The following is a 12,937-nucleotide window of genomic DNA, read 5'->3' as shown; positions in this document are numbered from 1 at the left end:
TATATAGACTTGTATGGATAATTTTCATCTGGCACTCTAATCAAAAATGGACATGTTCCTTGATTTGTTTGCGAGCGCACTGTCTGCAAAGAGCCCCGAGCGCACTGTCTGCAAAGAGCACCGAGTGCACTGTCTGCAAAGAGCCCCGAACACGTGAACAGCACCATAGACTTTAATGGGTACATGTTTTTACCAGTGAAAAACCCAGACCACCCATATGACTTATGGAGGTCTGAATGAGGCCTTAGTACAAACTGTAAAAATTAGATTTTGGAGATCCGTTAAGAAATGAGAACACACTTACTTGGCCAAAGAAGAGGAATGGTAAGAGAAAGGTCAATCCCCTCCACATCCATGACTGAAAACCCTCTGAAACAAATATTGAAGCAGAACAATCAGAGAAAGAGGTGTAAGCATGTCTGCAAAATGTGGAGGAGTCACTCAAGATACAGAATCAAAACAAAAGCGAATATTGCACTAAAATGATATACTGCTAATGTTTCATGTCACGGCTGTCAGATAAAGCGCTATATTCAATTAATCTAATCTGGAATTTAGAGGGAATGTCCCAATATTTCACAAACAAGTCAGGCAATTTTGGCCATGCCCCAGTTCTAAAAAAGGGTGGTGCCTATGTAAACCCCTCCATAGTGGGTGTTACCATTGGGTTTGGCCATTCCGGGTCTGCAAAATGTGGAGGAGTCACTCAAGATACAGAATCAAAACAAAAGCGAATATTGCACTAAAATGATATACTGCTAATGTTTCATGTCACGGCTGTCAGATAAAGCGCTATATTCAATTAATCTAATCTGGAATTTAGAGGGAATGTCCCAATATTTCACAAACAAGTCAGGCAATTTTGGCCATGCCCCAGTTCTAAAAAAGGGTGGTGCCTATGTAAACCCCTCCATAGTGGGTGTTACCATTGGGTTTGGCCATTCCGGGTGCGATCCTGAAAATGGGGCTTTAACAGCCATATTTTTCCAACCAAAACATTGGTAAGTATAAAGTCAGTGTAATGGGATAGGATGGTTTAAGAGTAAGGGGGTTTTTATCCTCAGAGCAAATTTACAAGTCTCAGTTATGACAAGATAATGCCTGTTTAACCTTTTAAGAATCAGTCCTATTTGGGCCGGAAAGTTAAAATTTATTTTTTTTTAATTTTCATCTGATAAGTGCTATTTCCCTCTCATCCTAGGTTTCAGGAGGCTTGTTTATTTCAGGATAAATTATACTGCACGATAGACATTTTTGGGTTAAATTTTCTCAACTTTATCTGGGTGCAATGAATAGTAAATACAAAATCCTGCATTGTATTTTGCACTACAAATTTGTGGCAGTCACAGTGCAGCATAATTATATTATATTATATTATATTATATATAATTATACACACACACACACACACACTAAAATGTTTAACTCTGGGGACACAGGACTCAACCTGTCAGAAGGATTTACGGCCCATTACAAAATCTGAGGAGTCTATTCCAGAGATTCATCAGATCTCTGATCCTACAAGGATATTGGGACAATAAAACTCACACCACTAATCACAGCTAATTAAAGGGAACCTGTCATCAGAAATTTTGCACTAAACCTAAAAGATTCCGCCTCTGCAACTCTTGGGCTGCATTCTAGCAATGTTCCTGTTGTTTATGTGCCCCCTTTCTGACCAAAATAAAGACTTTGTAAAGTGGTACCTTTTTGTATTCAGATCTTGATAATGGTACATGGGGGCGAGCTCTCTGGTGTCCGTTTGTCTGCCTCCCTGTCGCTTTAGGCCGTCCCCCATCGCACAATTTCAAAGAGGTGACGTGAGGTAAGCTGGCCAGCGCTTGCGAAGAACGGTGGAGGCGACGGTGAAAGCGCGACCACGAGATTATGGGCGGGTACTTGCTGATGAAAATCACAGCGCCGCCCATAATCTCACACATGCGCAACACGTCACCAGCGGTCACACTGCACATTGCAGTCCCGCGAGAGTGGCACAGCGCGTGCGCGAGATTATGGCCGCCAATGATCTCGCGCATGCGCCGTGCCACTCTCGCGGGACTGTGCAATGTGCACAGTGTGACCGCTGGTGGCGTGTTGCGCATGTGTGAGATTATGGGCGGTGCTGTGACTTTCATCAGCAAGTACCCGCCCATAATCTCGTGGTCGTGCTTTCACCGTCGCCTCCACCGTTCTGCGCAAGCGCTGGCCAGCTTACCTCACGTCAACTCTTTGAAATTGAGCGATGGGGGACGGCCTAAAGCGACATGGAGGCAGACTAACAGACACCAGAGAGCCCGCCCCCGTGTACAATTATCAAGATCTGAATACAAAAAAAAAAAAAAAAAAAAAGGTACCACTTTACAAAGTCTTTATTTTGGTCAGAAAGGGGGCACATAAACAGGAACATTGCTAGAAGGCAGCCCAGGAACTGCAGAGGGGGAATCTTTTAAGTTTAGTGCAAAATTTCTGATGACAGGTTCCCTTTAAGGATTCACTTTCTAAGCTCAGTGTTTGTTTATTTAAATGCCTTTTATTATGCCATCCTTCTGCTCTGTTTGTGCATATATTTGTGTTTCTTCTGATATTTTGTCATACCATGCCTGATGAAGGGACCTGAGGTCTCAAAAGCTTGCTTTGTAACATCACTTTATTTTAGTTAGCCATTAAAAGGTATCACAAGATTATAATTTTGTTCCTCTCACTGAGAACATTCAATAATGTTTCAACTGGCTAACACGATATCAAAACCTTTTCACATACATACATGCATACATACATACATACATACATATAATATCGTATTTTTCGCTTTATAAGACGCACCGGAATATAAGACGCACCCCAAACTTAGACATAATAAAAAGGTAAAAAAAAAGAAAAATGGGGTCCGTCTTATACTCCGGTGTTCTCTTACCGGAGGGGGGCAGCAGTGGTGGTGAAGCGGGGTCACAGGAGGCACAGGTTGTGCTGGCAGGCGCAGCGGGGTCCGCGGTGGCAGGAGCCGTGGGGTCCGCGGTGGCAGGAGCCGTGGGGTCCGCGGTGGCAGGAGCCGTGGGGGTCCGCGGTGGCAGGAGCCGTGGGGGTCCGCGGTGGCAGGAGCCGTGGGGGTCCGCGGTGGCAGCAGCCGTGGGGTCCGCGGTGGCAGCAGCCGTGGGGGTCCGCGGTGGCAGCAGCCGTGGGGGTCCGCGGTGGCAGCAGCCGTGGGGGTCCGCGGTGGCGGCAGCAGCCGTGGGGGTCCGCGGTGGCGGCAGCAGCCGTGGGGTCCGCGGTGGCGGCAGCAGCCGTGGGGTCCGCGGTGGCGGCAGCAGCCGTGGGGTCCGTGGCGGGTGAGCCGTGCAGCAGGCCGGTTCAGTGGTGGCAGCGGCGACTGCTCAGTGGTGGCAGCGGCGGGGACTGCTCAGTGGTAGCAGCGGCGGGGACTGCTCAGTGGTGGAGCAGACGGATGCGGTGTTTTCCCAGTGTGTCCGCGGTCCCGATTCAAGTAATGGCGCCCGGAGCGACGCATGCGCAGATGGAGCTCTCATCCAAGGGCTCCATATGCGCACGCGGTGACTCCCAGAGCAGCGCGTGCGCAGATGGAGCTCTCATCCAAGAGCTCCACCGGCGCAATCATTTGAAAGTGGGACCGCGGACAACTGGTAATATGCTGCACAGCCGCCCGCCCCGCATGCACAGAGTGGCAGCCAATAGGCTGCCCGCCCACCCTGCGTACAAGCCTCCGGGTACCTGTGCTTGCGTGCGGTGGCAGCCGGGTACCCATGACTGTGTGCGAGCGGCATGGGTACCCGGCTGCCGACCCCACACAGCCACGGGTACCCGGCTGCCACCGCACGCAAGCACAGGTACCCGGCCGCTTGCATGCAGCCACAGGCACCCGGCCGCCTCAGACAGGACCCCCCCCCAGGTACCGCTTTATAAGACGCACCCCCCATTTTCCTCCCAAATTTTTGGGAGGAAAAGTGCGTCTTATAAAAGCGAAAAATACGGTATTATATATATATATATATATATATATATATATATATATATATATATATATATATATATATATATATATATATATATATATATATATATATATATATATATATATATGTGTGTATGTATACATACACATGCTGTGATACCAATGTGATATGACTGAAAGAATGTGTGATTAGATAGGAATCATAAAAGATAGGAGTGATCCCAGATATTATTTGACCTATCAATAATTCAGTATCAAAAAGATGTCCTTTGGAGGGCCAATATGATGACCAAAGAATACATGTCTTGAAGCAGTTTTCAAGATAAAGGAAGTAACATTCACAGTTCCACTTGCCGGAAACTTGTGGTTAGCTTAAAGACAGGTTTAAGGAAGCTTGCATATGAAATTTACGGCTCATTGCAATATTTCACTAAACTGTGGTCAGCCAGTTGACCACTGGCTAAATGTGCAGGAAATGTGCAGGAAGCTACTGGTGCCCACAGCAGCTTGTGGTCAAGTTACATGAACATGACTCAGCTGTCATATGCTGGTGACCAGGTAAACCCAACCTACAATATTTTCCTATAAAAAATACACCGAACTCGCTTAATGTTAGGGAAATACCTTCCAGGACATTGAAGTGTACGTACGCACTGTTCCTGTGATGCCATGCCAAGATGCCATGTTGATTCCTTATCATTAACTCGAGTTCCCTCCGATGTGAAAGGATTGCTACAACATAACGGTAATGTTGATGCATATTTCTGTTATTGTAGAAGTTTCTATGACTATAGTTCTTATGCCTATGTACCATTGACTATATATATATATATTCATGGGCTATTAAAATAAATAGTATCTTGCTATAAAGAATATTAGTATTCGTGCCTGATTAGGATATCAGTGAGCGCTTCGTAAGTACGGGCTTTCAGCCCCCTTCTTAGTAGAATTTAGCAAGACATAAATTGGCGTAGTCGGCAGGATTACTTCTATTAGAAGTAATTAACGAATTTTTGTAATTTAGAAATTAAAAACATATATTTGGCAAATTTCCAGATATTTTTCAATCTTTTTGCATAGTGTCAAAATGTTCAGAAAACGTAAGGATAATGTTAAGGAGGTTGTTGTGGAGATCCCCGGCTGGACTGAGGCTCTCTACAATCTTATAGCACATGAATTGGTCAATTGTGGATTGGCAGAACAATGGCAGAATAAGCTCAAGGGTAGTGAGATTACTGATGTTGTGAATGTACTCAGTAGTGCCCCTGTGAAAGCAGGTGATGTAGTGTCTTTAGGACGGCGCATCTGGATTTTGGCAAGTGCATATCGCGAGATGCATGAGCGTAATCTAAAGATGCAGAAGAAAAGTTCCCAGATGGAACAAAAGATGATAGAATTAGGTTGCCTGAAAACAGTTCTGGAATGTAATACCAGACTGTTGAAGGATAAATTGGAACATTATCAGAATGTGGCACAAAAAGCTGCCATAAAATTTGCTCAAAATAAGTACAAGAAAAGAAGAGGAAAGGTAAATAAAATCCAAATTGCTCAAAATAAGTACAAGAAAAGAAGAGGAAAAGTAAATAAAACCAAAGTACATAAAAGTATCGCCTCAGCTTCTATAAACTGGGATCCCGATACTTGGGATGGGGATGTGTGGGATTCATCTTCATCATCTGATGAGGAGGATTACCATAAAGGGAAGATTCAGGCTAATCCTGTGAGGAGGCGCCTAGAGAGGACAGAAAATGAGATCATCCGGGAACATGTCCGGGATGGTCAGGGGAATCTGCAATATGACGAAGATGGTAATGCCATCATAAATGAGAGAACGATTCCTCATGTAAAAAATCGAGTAACCATTGAAGATTACTCTCAAGGAGAAGTTGATAGCATTTTAAACACAGTTTAGACAAAAACCAGGAGAAGGAGAAATTCCCTGGTTGGTCAGGGTGCACGATCTCGGAGGAGGTGGGGTGCACTTTGACGCCGGAGACGTGGCAAAATTTGTCACTATGTCTCGTGACTCAGAAATTCAGAGATCAATAAAAAATTATTTTGTTGATCATAATGAGCATGGTACTCAAAACTTAATCATGATCTTAGCCCATGCTTTTCTGGACAAATATCCATCAGAAGCAGACTTTCCTAATCAATGATAAACCTTGGTATACCTTAAAAGATGGTATGGAAAGGCTGAAGGAAGAAGCAATGAGGAATGCTCTTCCTCTTTTGGGAATGGATGATGATTATCTCCAGTACCCATTAACAGCCAGCATAAGAAATAGGCTGGTTAAACATGCTCCCCCAGCATACAAAACAGTTATTTTAACCTTAACTGTAGCGCTGACTGGAGAATCAATCGGTGTAGTTCTAGGGCGGATGAGGGAGTTACAGGCTATGGGACAGTGGGATAAATCATCCCCTGGAGGCCATGTTGGTAACAGTAAACCAAACAATCCTGATTGGAAAGAGAAATCAGTAGGGAAGGCCCCACGGGTGTCTCGCAAAGACATGTTCCAGGCTTTGCTTAAAGCCGGGATCAATAAGGAAAGGATTGATGGAAAGGAGACCGGAGAATTATGGAAGTTGTACAAACAGAAAGTTCTATCTGCAAAGAGAGTGACCACTACAAATATGGAAGGGGGTTCAAAAACCCCCAAGGTAAAGAAATTAGAGGGAAAAGGGGAAAAAACCCCAAAGAAAGTGTCTTGGGAAGATTTTCAGTCAGTTTATCCATGGGAAGAACTGGCTGCAGCCGTGGCCACAAAGGTCACGGAAGGAAGGGCTAATACACAGACTGAAGTCTGTGTAAATGAAAGTTCAGAAGGAAGTGATTTACCATAGGTAGCCAGCCAAGCCCCCCTATTGATAAAAAGGGACGAACGTCCCTACGTCAATCTTAGCATACATTGTAAAGGGGGAAATGTTCAAAGAGTCCCAGCTTTGATTGACACGGGGGCGGAGGCTACTTTAATTCATGGAAACCCAGAAACAATAAAAGGACCTCGAGTAAAAATTGCTGGACTAGGTGGTCAAGTGATCACCGGGGTTCAGACACAGGTAGCTTTGAAGATAGGTAATTTACCTATCAAGCAGTATACGGTGCTGGTAGTACCTATACCAGAATATATTTTGGGAATGGATATCCTAAAATGGATGACTCTTAATCTAACCAAAGGAAAATTCTCCTTTGGGGTTATGTCTTGTCATAAGGAAATGCAGATCTCACATTATATCAATGATATAATGATGCAAGGAGAAGATGAGCAAAGTGTGAAAGATCAATTGACAAAACTGGTTGCTCATATGAGTAAAGGATGGGAAATCAATGATGCCAAGGTTCAAGGACCGTCTCAGGTGGTAACATGTCTAGGGATTCAGTGGAACAAGGAGCACAGAGAGATCTTGCCCAATGCCAGACAGAAAATTATTAATTTTCTGGTCCCTAAATCCAAACAGGAGACTCAGTCTTATATTGGATTGTTTGATTTTTGGAGACAACATATCCCTCATTTGGGACAAATGTTGGCTCATTTGTACAACGTAACGAGGAAACAATATGAGTTCCAATGGGGAGAGGAACAGCAAAATGTGTTTGAGATGGTCAGGGAAGTGTGGCAAGACATTGAAGGGATTATTCAATCTACCAAGACCACTGTATTTCATGTCGATGCTCATGTCCCTACTAACTCACTTGAACGTTTGTTTAATTCAGAAGCAGATAAAGCAGCAGCCATCAGACAAGTCAGTCCAACAGTTGACAAGGCAAGGTACAGCTGTTTGGGCACACCAGAAAGAGCGACACCTTATTCAGCAGGTTTAGACCTCAGTACATTGGAAACTGTCGTGGTACCCCCAGGTAAGGTAAAACCAATTTCAACAGGATTGGGTTGCCATATACCAAAGGATCATTATGGTCAAATAGCCACTCGTTCTAGTTTAGTGTTAAAAAGAGCCATAGTGGTGGGAGGGGTAATAGAGGCAGATTATCAGGGAGAAATCAAGGTACTGATGCTAAATTTTGGAAATGAACCTTTGATATTGATGAAACACCAGAGGGTGGCTCAGGTGTTGATAATTCTAATAAACTTGTCTGAAATAAGAGAAGGAACTGCCCCGGCAGAATTAACAATACGGGGGTACTAAAGGTTTTGGATCCTCTAATATTAAAAATGTAGGAGCAAAAATATGGATTCAAAACCTCCAAGGACCGCCCTCAGAGACAGAGGTAATAGCGGTCGGAAAAGATCGTACTCTCCTGATAATGAGACCAGGAGTGGAGAAGTGGGAATATGTCCCACAAGAAAAATGTTATTTACGAGAATAATAGTGTATCTTTATTTGCAGAAGGTGTGGTAAATAAGCGGAATCCATGGTATCGGTTACTGGGAAGAGCTCGATAGTGATGAGATGGAGAAATTCCTGTGTTTGATGTTTGCCTCTCTGGTCGTTGGATGGACAAGTCTACATCAGGAGGAACCTGTGGCGAATGAATTTCTGATGCACCATCACATTTTCAACACACAGATTGCTGGATCTGTACACATTCTCCGGTTACAGCCACCAGTATCCCTTATCTGGATGTCCCGGTATCGATGGAGGAAATCTTAAAGTAGAAAAGTTGTTCTGATCATCTTGCTGATAAAGACACTCGATGTGTTCATCTATAGAATGCGACAGTACCCATTTCCATAGTGGGATGGATCAATCTTCCATGGTGGCAAGGAAATTTGAATGCAACAGTCACCAATTTGCAATATCTGGCTTTTAAGGGAGGAATTTGGGTACCAACAAATAAGACTGGACTGACTAACCTGGGATTCATCCCTATGGGGAATATAAAAATAAGTTTTGGGACAGCTATAAATACTGTAGATGCTTTTAAACCCAGCTTAGTGGAAAAGACAATTCATGATATGTTATGGCCTTATGCCAATATGTTCATAAACGGGACTAGTGAAACTTGTAGTAACATATCGGGAAATGTAATGTGTAATGATTCCTTTGAATATCGAGCAAATGCCAAAACACATGATATTCAAGGGAGCTTTTCAGATAATATTGCTTTTAGTTTTAATATACATAGTAGTGAAAGTGATTATATTTGTGATTAAACGTTTATCCAAACAAACCAAGAAATCAAAATCTGTGGCAAAGTCAATGTTAGTGTCCTATTTAAAGTGATATTTCTTGGTCATGGTATGGTATATTCCGAGTGATCTTCTTCTAGTGGAATACTGATGATGGAAAATAATCCCTGGGATCAAGGACCGATTGTGATACCAATGTGATATGACTGAAAGAATGTGTGATTAGATAGGAATCATAAAAGATAGGAGTGATCCCAGATATTATTTGACCCATCAATAATTCAGTATCAAAAAGATGTCCTTTGGAGGGCCAATATGATGACCAAAGAATACATGTCTTGAAGCAGTTTTCAAAATAAAGGAAGTAACATTCACAGTTCCACTTGCCGGAAACTTGTGGTTAGCTTAAAGACAGGTTTAAGGAAGCTTGCATATGAAATTTACAGCTCATTGCAATATTTCACTAAACTGTGGTCAGCCAGTTGACCACTGGCTAAATGTGCAGGAAATGTGCAGGAAGCTACTGGTGCCCACAGCAGCTTGTGGTCAAGTTACATGAACATGACTCAGCTGTCATATGCTGGTGACCAGGTAAACCCAACCTACAATATTTTCCTATAAAAAATACACCGAACTCGCTTAATGTTAGGGAAATACCTTCCAGGACATTGAAGTGTACGTACGCACTGTTCCTGTGATGCCATGCCAAGATGCCATGTTGATTCCTTATCATTAACTCGAGTTCCCTCCGATGTGAAAGGATTGCTACAACATAACGGTAATGTTGATCCATATTTCTGTTATTGTAGAAGTTTCTATGACTATAGTTCTTATGCCTATGTACCATTGACTATATATATATATTCATGGGCTATTAAAATAAATAGTATCTTGCTATAAAGAATATTAGTATTCGTGCCTCATTAGGATATCAGTGAGCGCTTCGTAAGTACGGGCTTTCAGCCCCCTTCTTAGTAGAATTTAGCAAGACACATGCATACACACACACATGCATACACATACATACACACACACACACACACACACACACACACACACACACACACAATACACACATAATACACATACATACACATACATACACGCACACAAATATACATAGTGCCTTGCGAAAGTATGTGGCCCCTTTGAATTTTTCAACCTTGGCCCACATTTCAGGCTTCAAGCATAAAGATAAAAAAATTTAATGTTATGGTTAAGAATCAACAACAAGTGGGACACAATTGTGAAGTTGAACGATATTTATTGCTTAATTTTAAACTTTTGTAAAAAAAAGAATAAACTGAAAATTGGGGCGTGCAATATTATTCGGTCCCTTTACTTTCAGTGCAGCAAACTCACTCCAGACGTTCATTGAGGATCTCTGAATGATCCAATGTTGTCCTAAATGACTGATGATGATAAATATGTCACCTGTGTGCAATCTAGTCTCTGTATAAATGCACCTGCTCTGTGATAGTCTCAGTTTTCTGGTTACAGCACAGACAGCATCATGAAGACCAAGGAACACAACAGGCAGGTCTGCGATACTGTTGTGAAGAAGATTAAAGCTAGATTTGGTTACAAAAAGATTTCCACAACTTTAAACATCCCAAGAAGCACTGTGCAAGCGATTATATTGAAATGGAAGGAGTATCATACCACTGCAAATCTACCAAGACCCGGCCGTTCCTCAAAAATTTCATCTCAAACAAGGAGAAGACTAATAAGAGATGCAGCCAAGAGGCCTATGATCATTCTGGATGAACTGCAGAGATATATAGCTGAGGTGGGAGAGTCTGTCCATAGGACAACAATCAGTCGTACACTACACAAATCTGGCCTTTATGGAAGAGTGGCAAGAAGAAAGCCATTTCTTAAACATATCCATAAAAAGTGTTGTTTAAAGTTTGCCACAAGCCACCTGGGAGTCACACCAAACATGTGGAAGAAGGTTCTCTGGTCAGATGAAACCAGTTTGGTGTAAAATGAATATACAGCTCATCACCCTGAACACATCATTCCCACTGTCAACCATGGTGGTGGCAGCATCATGGTTTTGGCCTGCTTTTCTTCAGCAGGTACAGGGAAGATTGTTAAAATTGATGGGAAGATGGATGGAGCCAAATACAGGACCATTCATGAAGAAAACCTGTTGGAGTCTGCAAAAGACCTGAGACTGGGACGGAGATTTGTCTTTCAACAAGACAATGATCCCAAACAAAAGCAAAATCTACAATGGAATGGTTCACAAATAAACGTATCCAGGTGTTAGAATGGCCAAGTCAAAGTCCAGACCTGAATCCAATCGAGAATCTGTGGAAAGAGCTGAAAACTGCTGTTCACAAACTCTCTCCATCCAACCTCACTCAGCTCGAGTTGTTTGCAAAGGAAGAATGGCAAGAATTTCAGACTCTCAAAAACCTGCAATAACTGAGAGACACACCCCAAGCGACTTGCAGCAGTAAGTGAAGCGCCAACTTTTGCTGCAAAGTATTAACTTATAGGGGACAAATAATATTGCACGCCCCAATTTCAGTTTATTATTTTTTATAGAAGTTTAATAAAATAAGCAATAAATTTTATTCAACTTCACACACACACACACACACACACACACACACACTATGTGTACAATATATACACATACTAGAAATAGGCCCGATGCTATCACATCGGGAGTGCGGTGGAATAAACATCTGTCTATGCTTAGTGGTGCTGACAGGAGCAGTAGTGAGTGGGGCTGGTGGCATACAGTCCTGGTGAGGGGGGCTGGAGGCATACAGTCCTGGTGAGGGGGGCTGGAGGCATACAGTCCTGGTGAGGGGGGCTGGAGGCATACAGATATGGTGGAGGGGGCTGAGGGCATACAGATATGGTGGAGGGGGCTGAGGGCATACAGATATGGTGGAGGGGTGCTGGGGGTATACAGATATGGTGGAGGGGTGCTGGGGGTATACAGATATGGTGGAGGGGGCGGATATCCTCTGCTGTAATGAGCACAATGTGCTCCTGCTGGTTCCCATCTGTCCCCTATTATGCAGTGTCTCACCTATTCTCCGTACCCGCGGAGCCTCCAGCTGCAGCACACAGACTGCTCCGCGATAGCGTCCGGTGTACGAAGCGGCCGCTGCAGGTTGAAGTCATGGCTTTACTGCAGTTGAATGCTTTACGGCGCATCAAAGCATTCAACTGCAGTAAAGAGCTGACAGCAGAAGCGGCGGCCCCGGACAGGTGAGTATACAGCAGTGTGTGTGTATAGTGTATACATGCATGTGCGCTGTGTGTGCACGTGTTCGGTGTCTGCTTGCGTGTGTCTGCTTACGTGTGTCTGCTTACGTGCAGTGAGGACCCGGAAGCCGGAGCATCGCTCGTACTGCGGCTGCGCAACGGACAATGCCGCGGTGCATGACGAAATAGGAGGAACAGACAAAACTGGTGATTATGTAAGTAGATAGATATACCCTCTATCTATACATACATAGACACACACACACACACACACACACACACACACACACACACACACACAGTGGGCCATCAGTATGCAGTGGATAAACCCTGGGTGGGCCATAAATATGGATACACCCTGATAAAATGGATGGGAGGGGCAAAATACTTGAGGGCGGGTGACGCCGCCATTTTGAATTCGAGATTGATCGAGAGAGAGCGAATAATAGTGAATACCTCCAATCAGAAATGTAGTAATATATAGCCATGATATAGCCATGTCTCTTACCTCATGTGCAGGACATTGCAGTGTAGGTATCCATGGTTACATTCACTTATAGTGAGTTAGTTGTTTGTGGTCATAACCGTAGATACCTAAACTGCACATGAGGTAAGAGACATGCCTATTTCAGAACAACTATACTAC

General features: G+C 43.5%; 2 protein-coding genes across 2 annotated transcripts in view; both read right to left on the bottom strand.

Annotated features, from left to right (window-relative positions):
* Nucleotides 1-12,937, bottom strand: part of POR (cytochrome p450 oxidoreductase) — a 438,013-nt gene that overhangs the window by 24,330 nt on the left and 400,746 nt on the right. The gene's annotated exons all lie outside the window — the stretch shown is intronic.
* TMEM120A (transmembrane protein 120A) overlaps nucleotides 1-12,937 on the bottom strand; it is a 72,067-nt gene that overhangs the window by 7,202 nt on the left and 51,928 nt on the right. Inside the window, exon 10 of the mRNA XM_075334187.1 lies at nucleotides 305-369. Within this exon, the coding sequence (XP_075190302.1) occupies nucleotides 305-369 (65 nt within the window). The remainder of the gene's footprint in view (nucleotides 1-304; nucleotides 370-12,937) is intronic.

Source organism: Anomaloglossus baeobatrachus, chromosome 2, assembly GCF_048569485.1.
Source record: "Anomaloglossus baeobatrachus isolate aAnoBae1 chromosome 2, aAnoBae1.hap1, whole genome shotgun sequence".
NCBI lineage: Eukaryota > Metazoa > Chordata > Amphibia > Anura > Aromobatidae > Anomaloglossus > Anomaloglossus baeobatrachus.
This window is presented reverse-complemented; position numbering and strand designations above follow the sequence as displayed.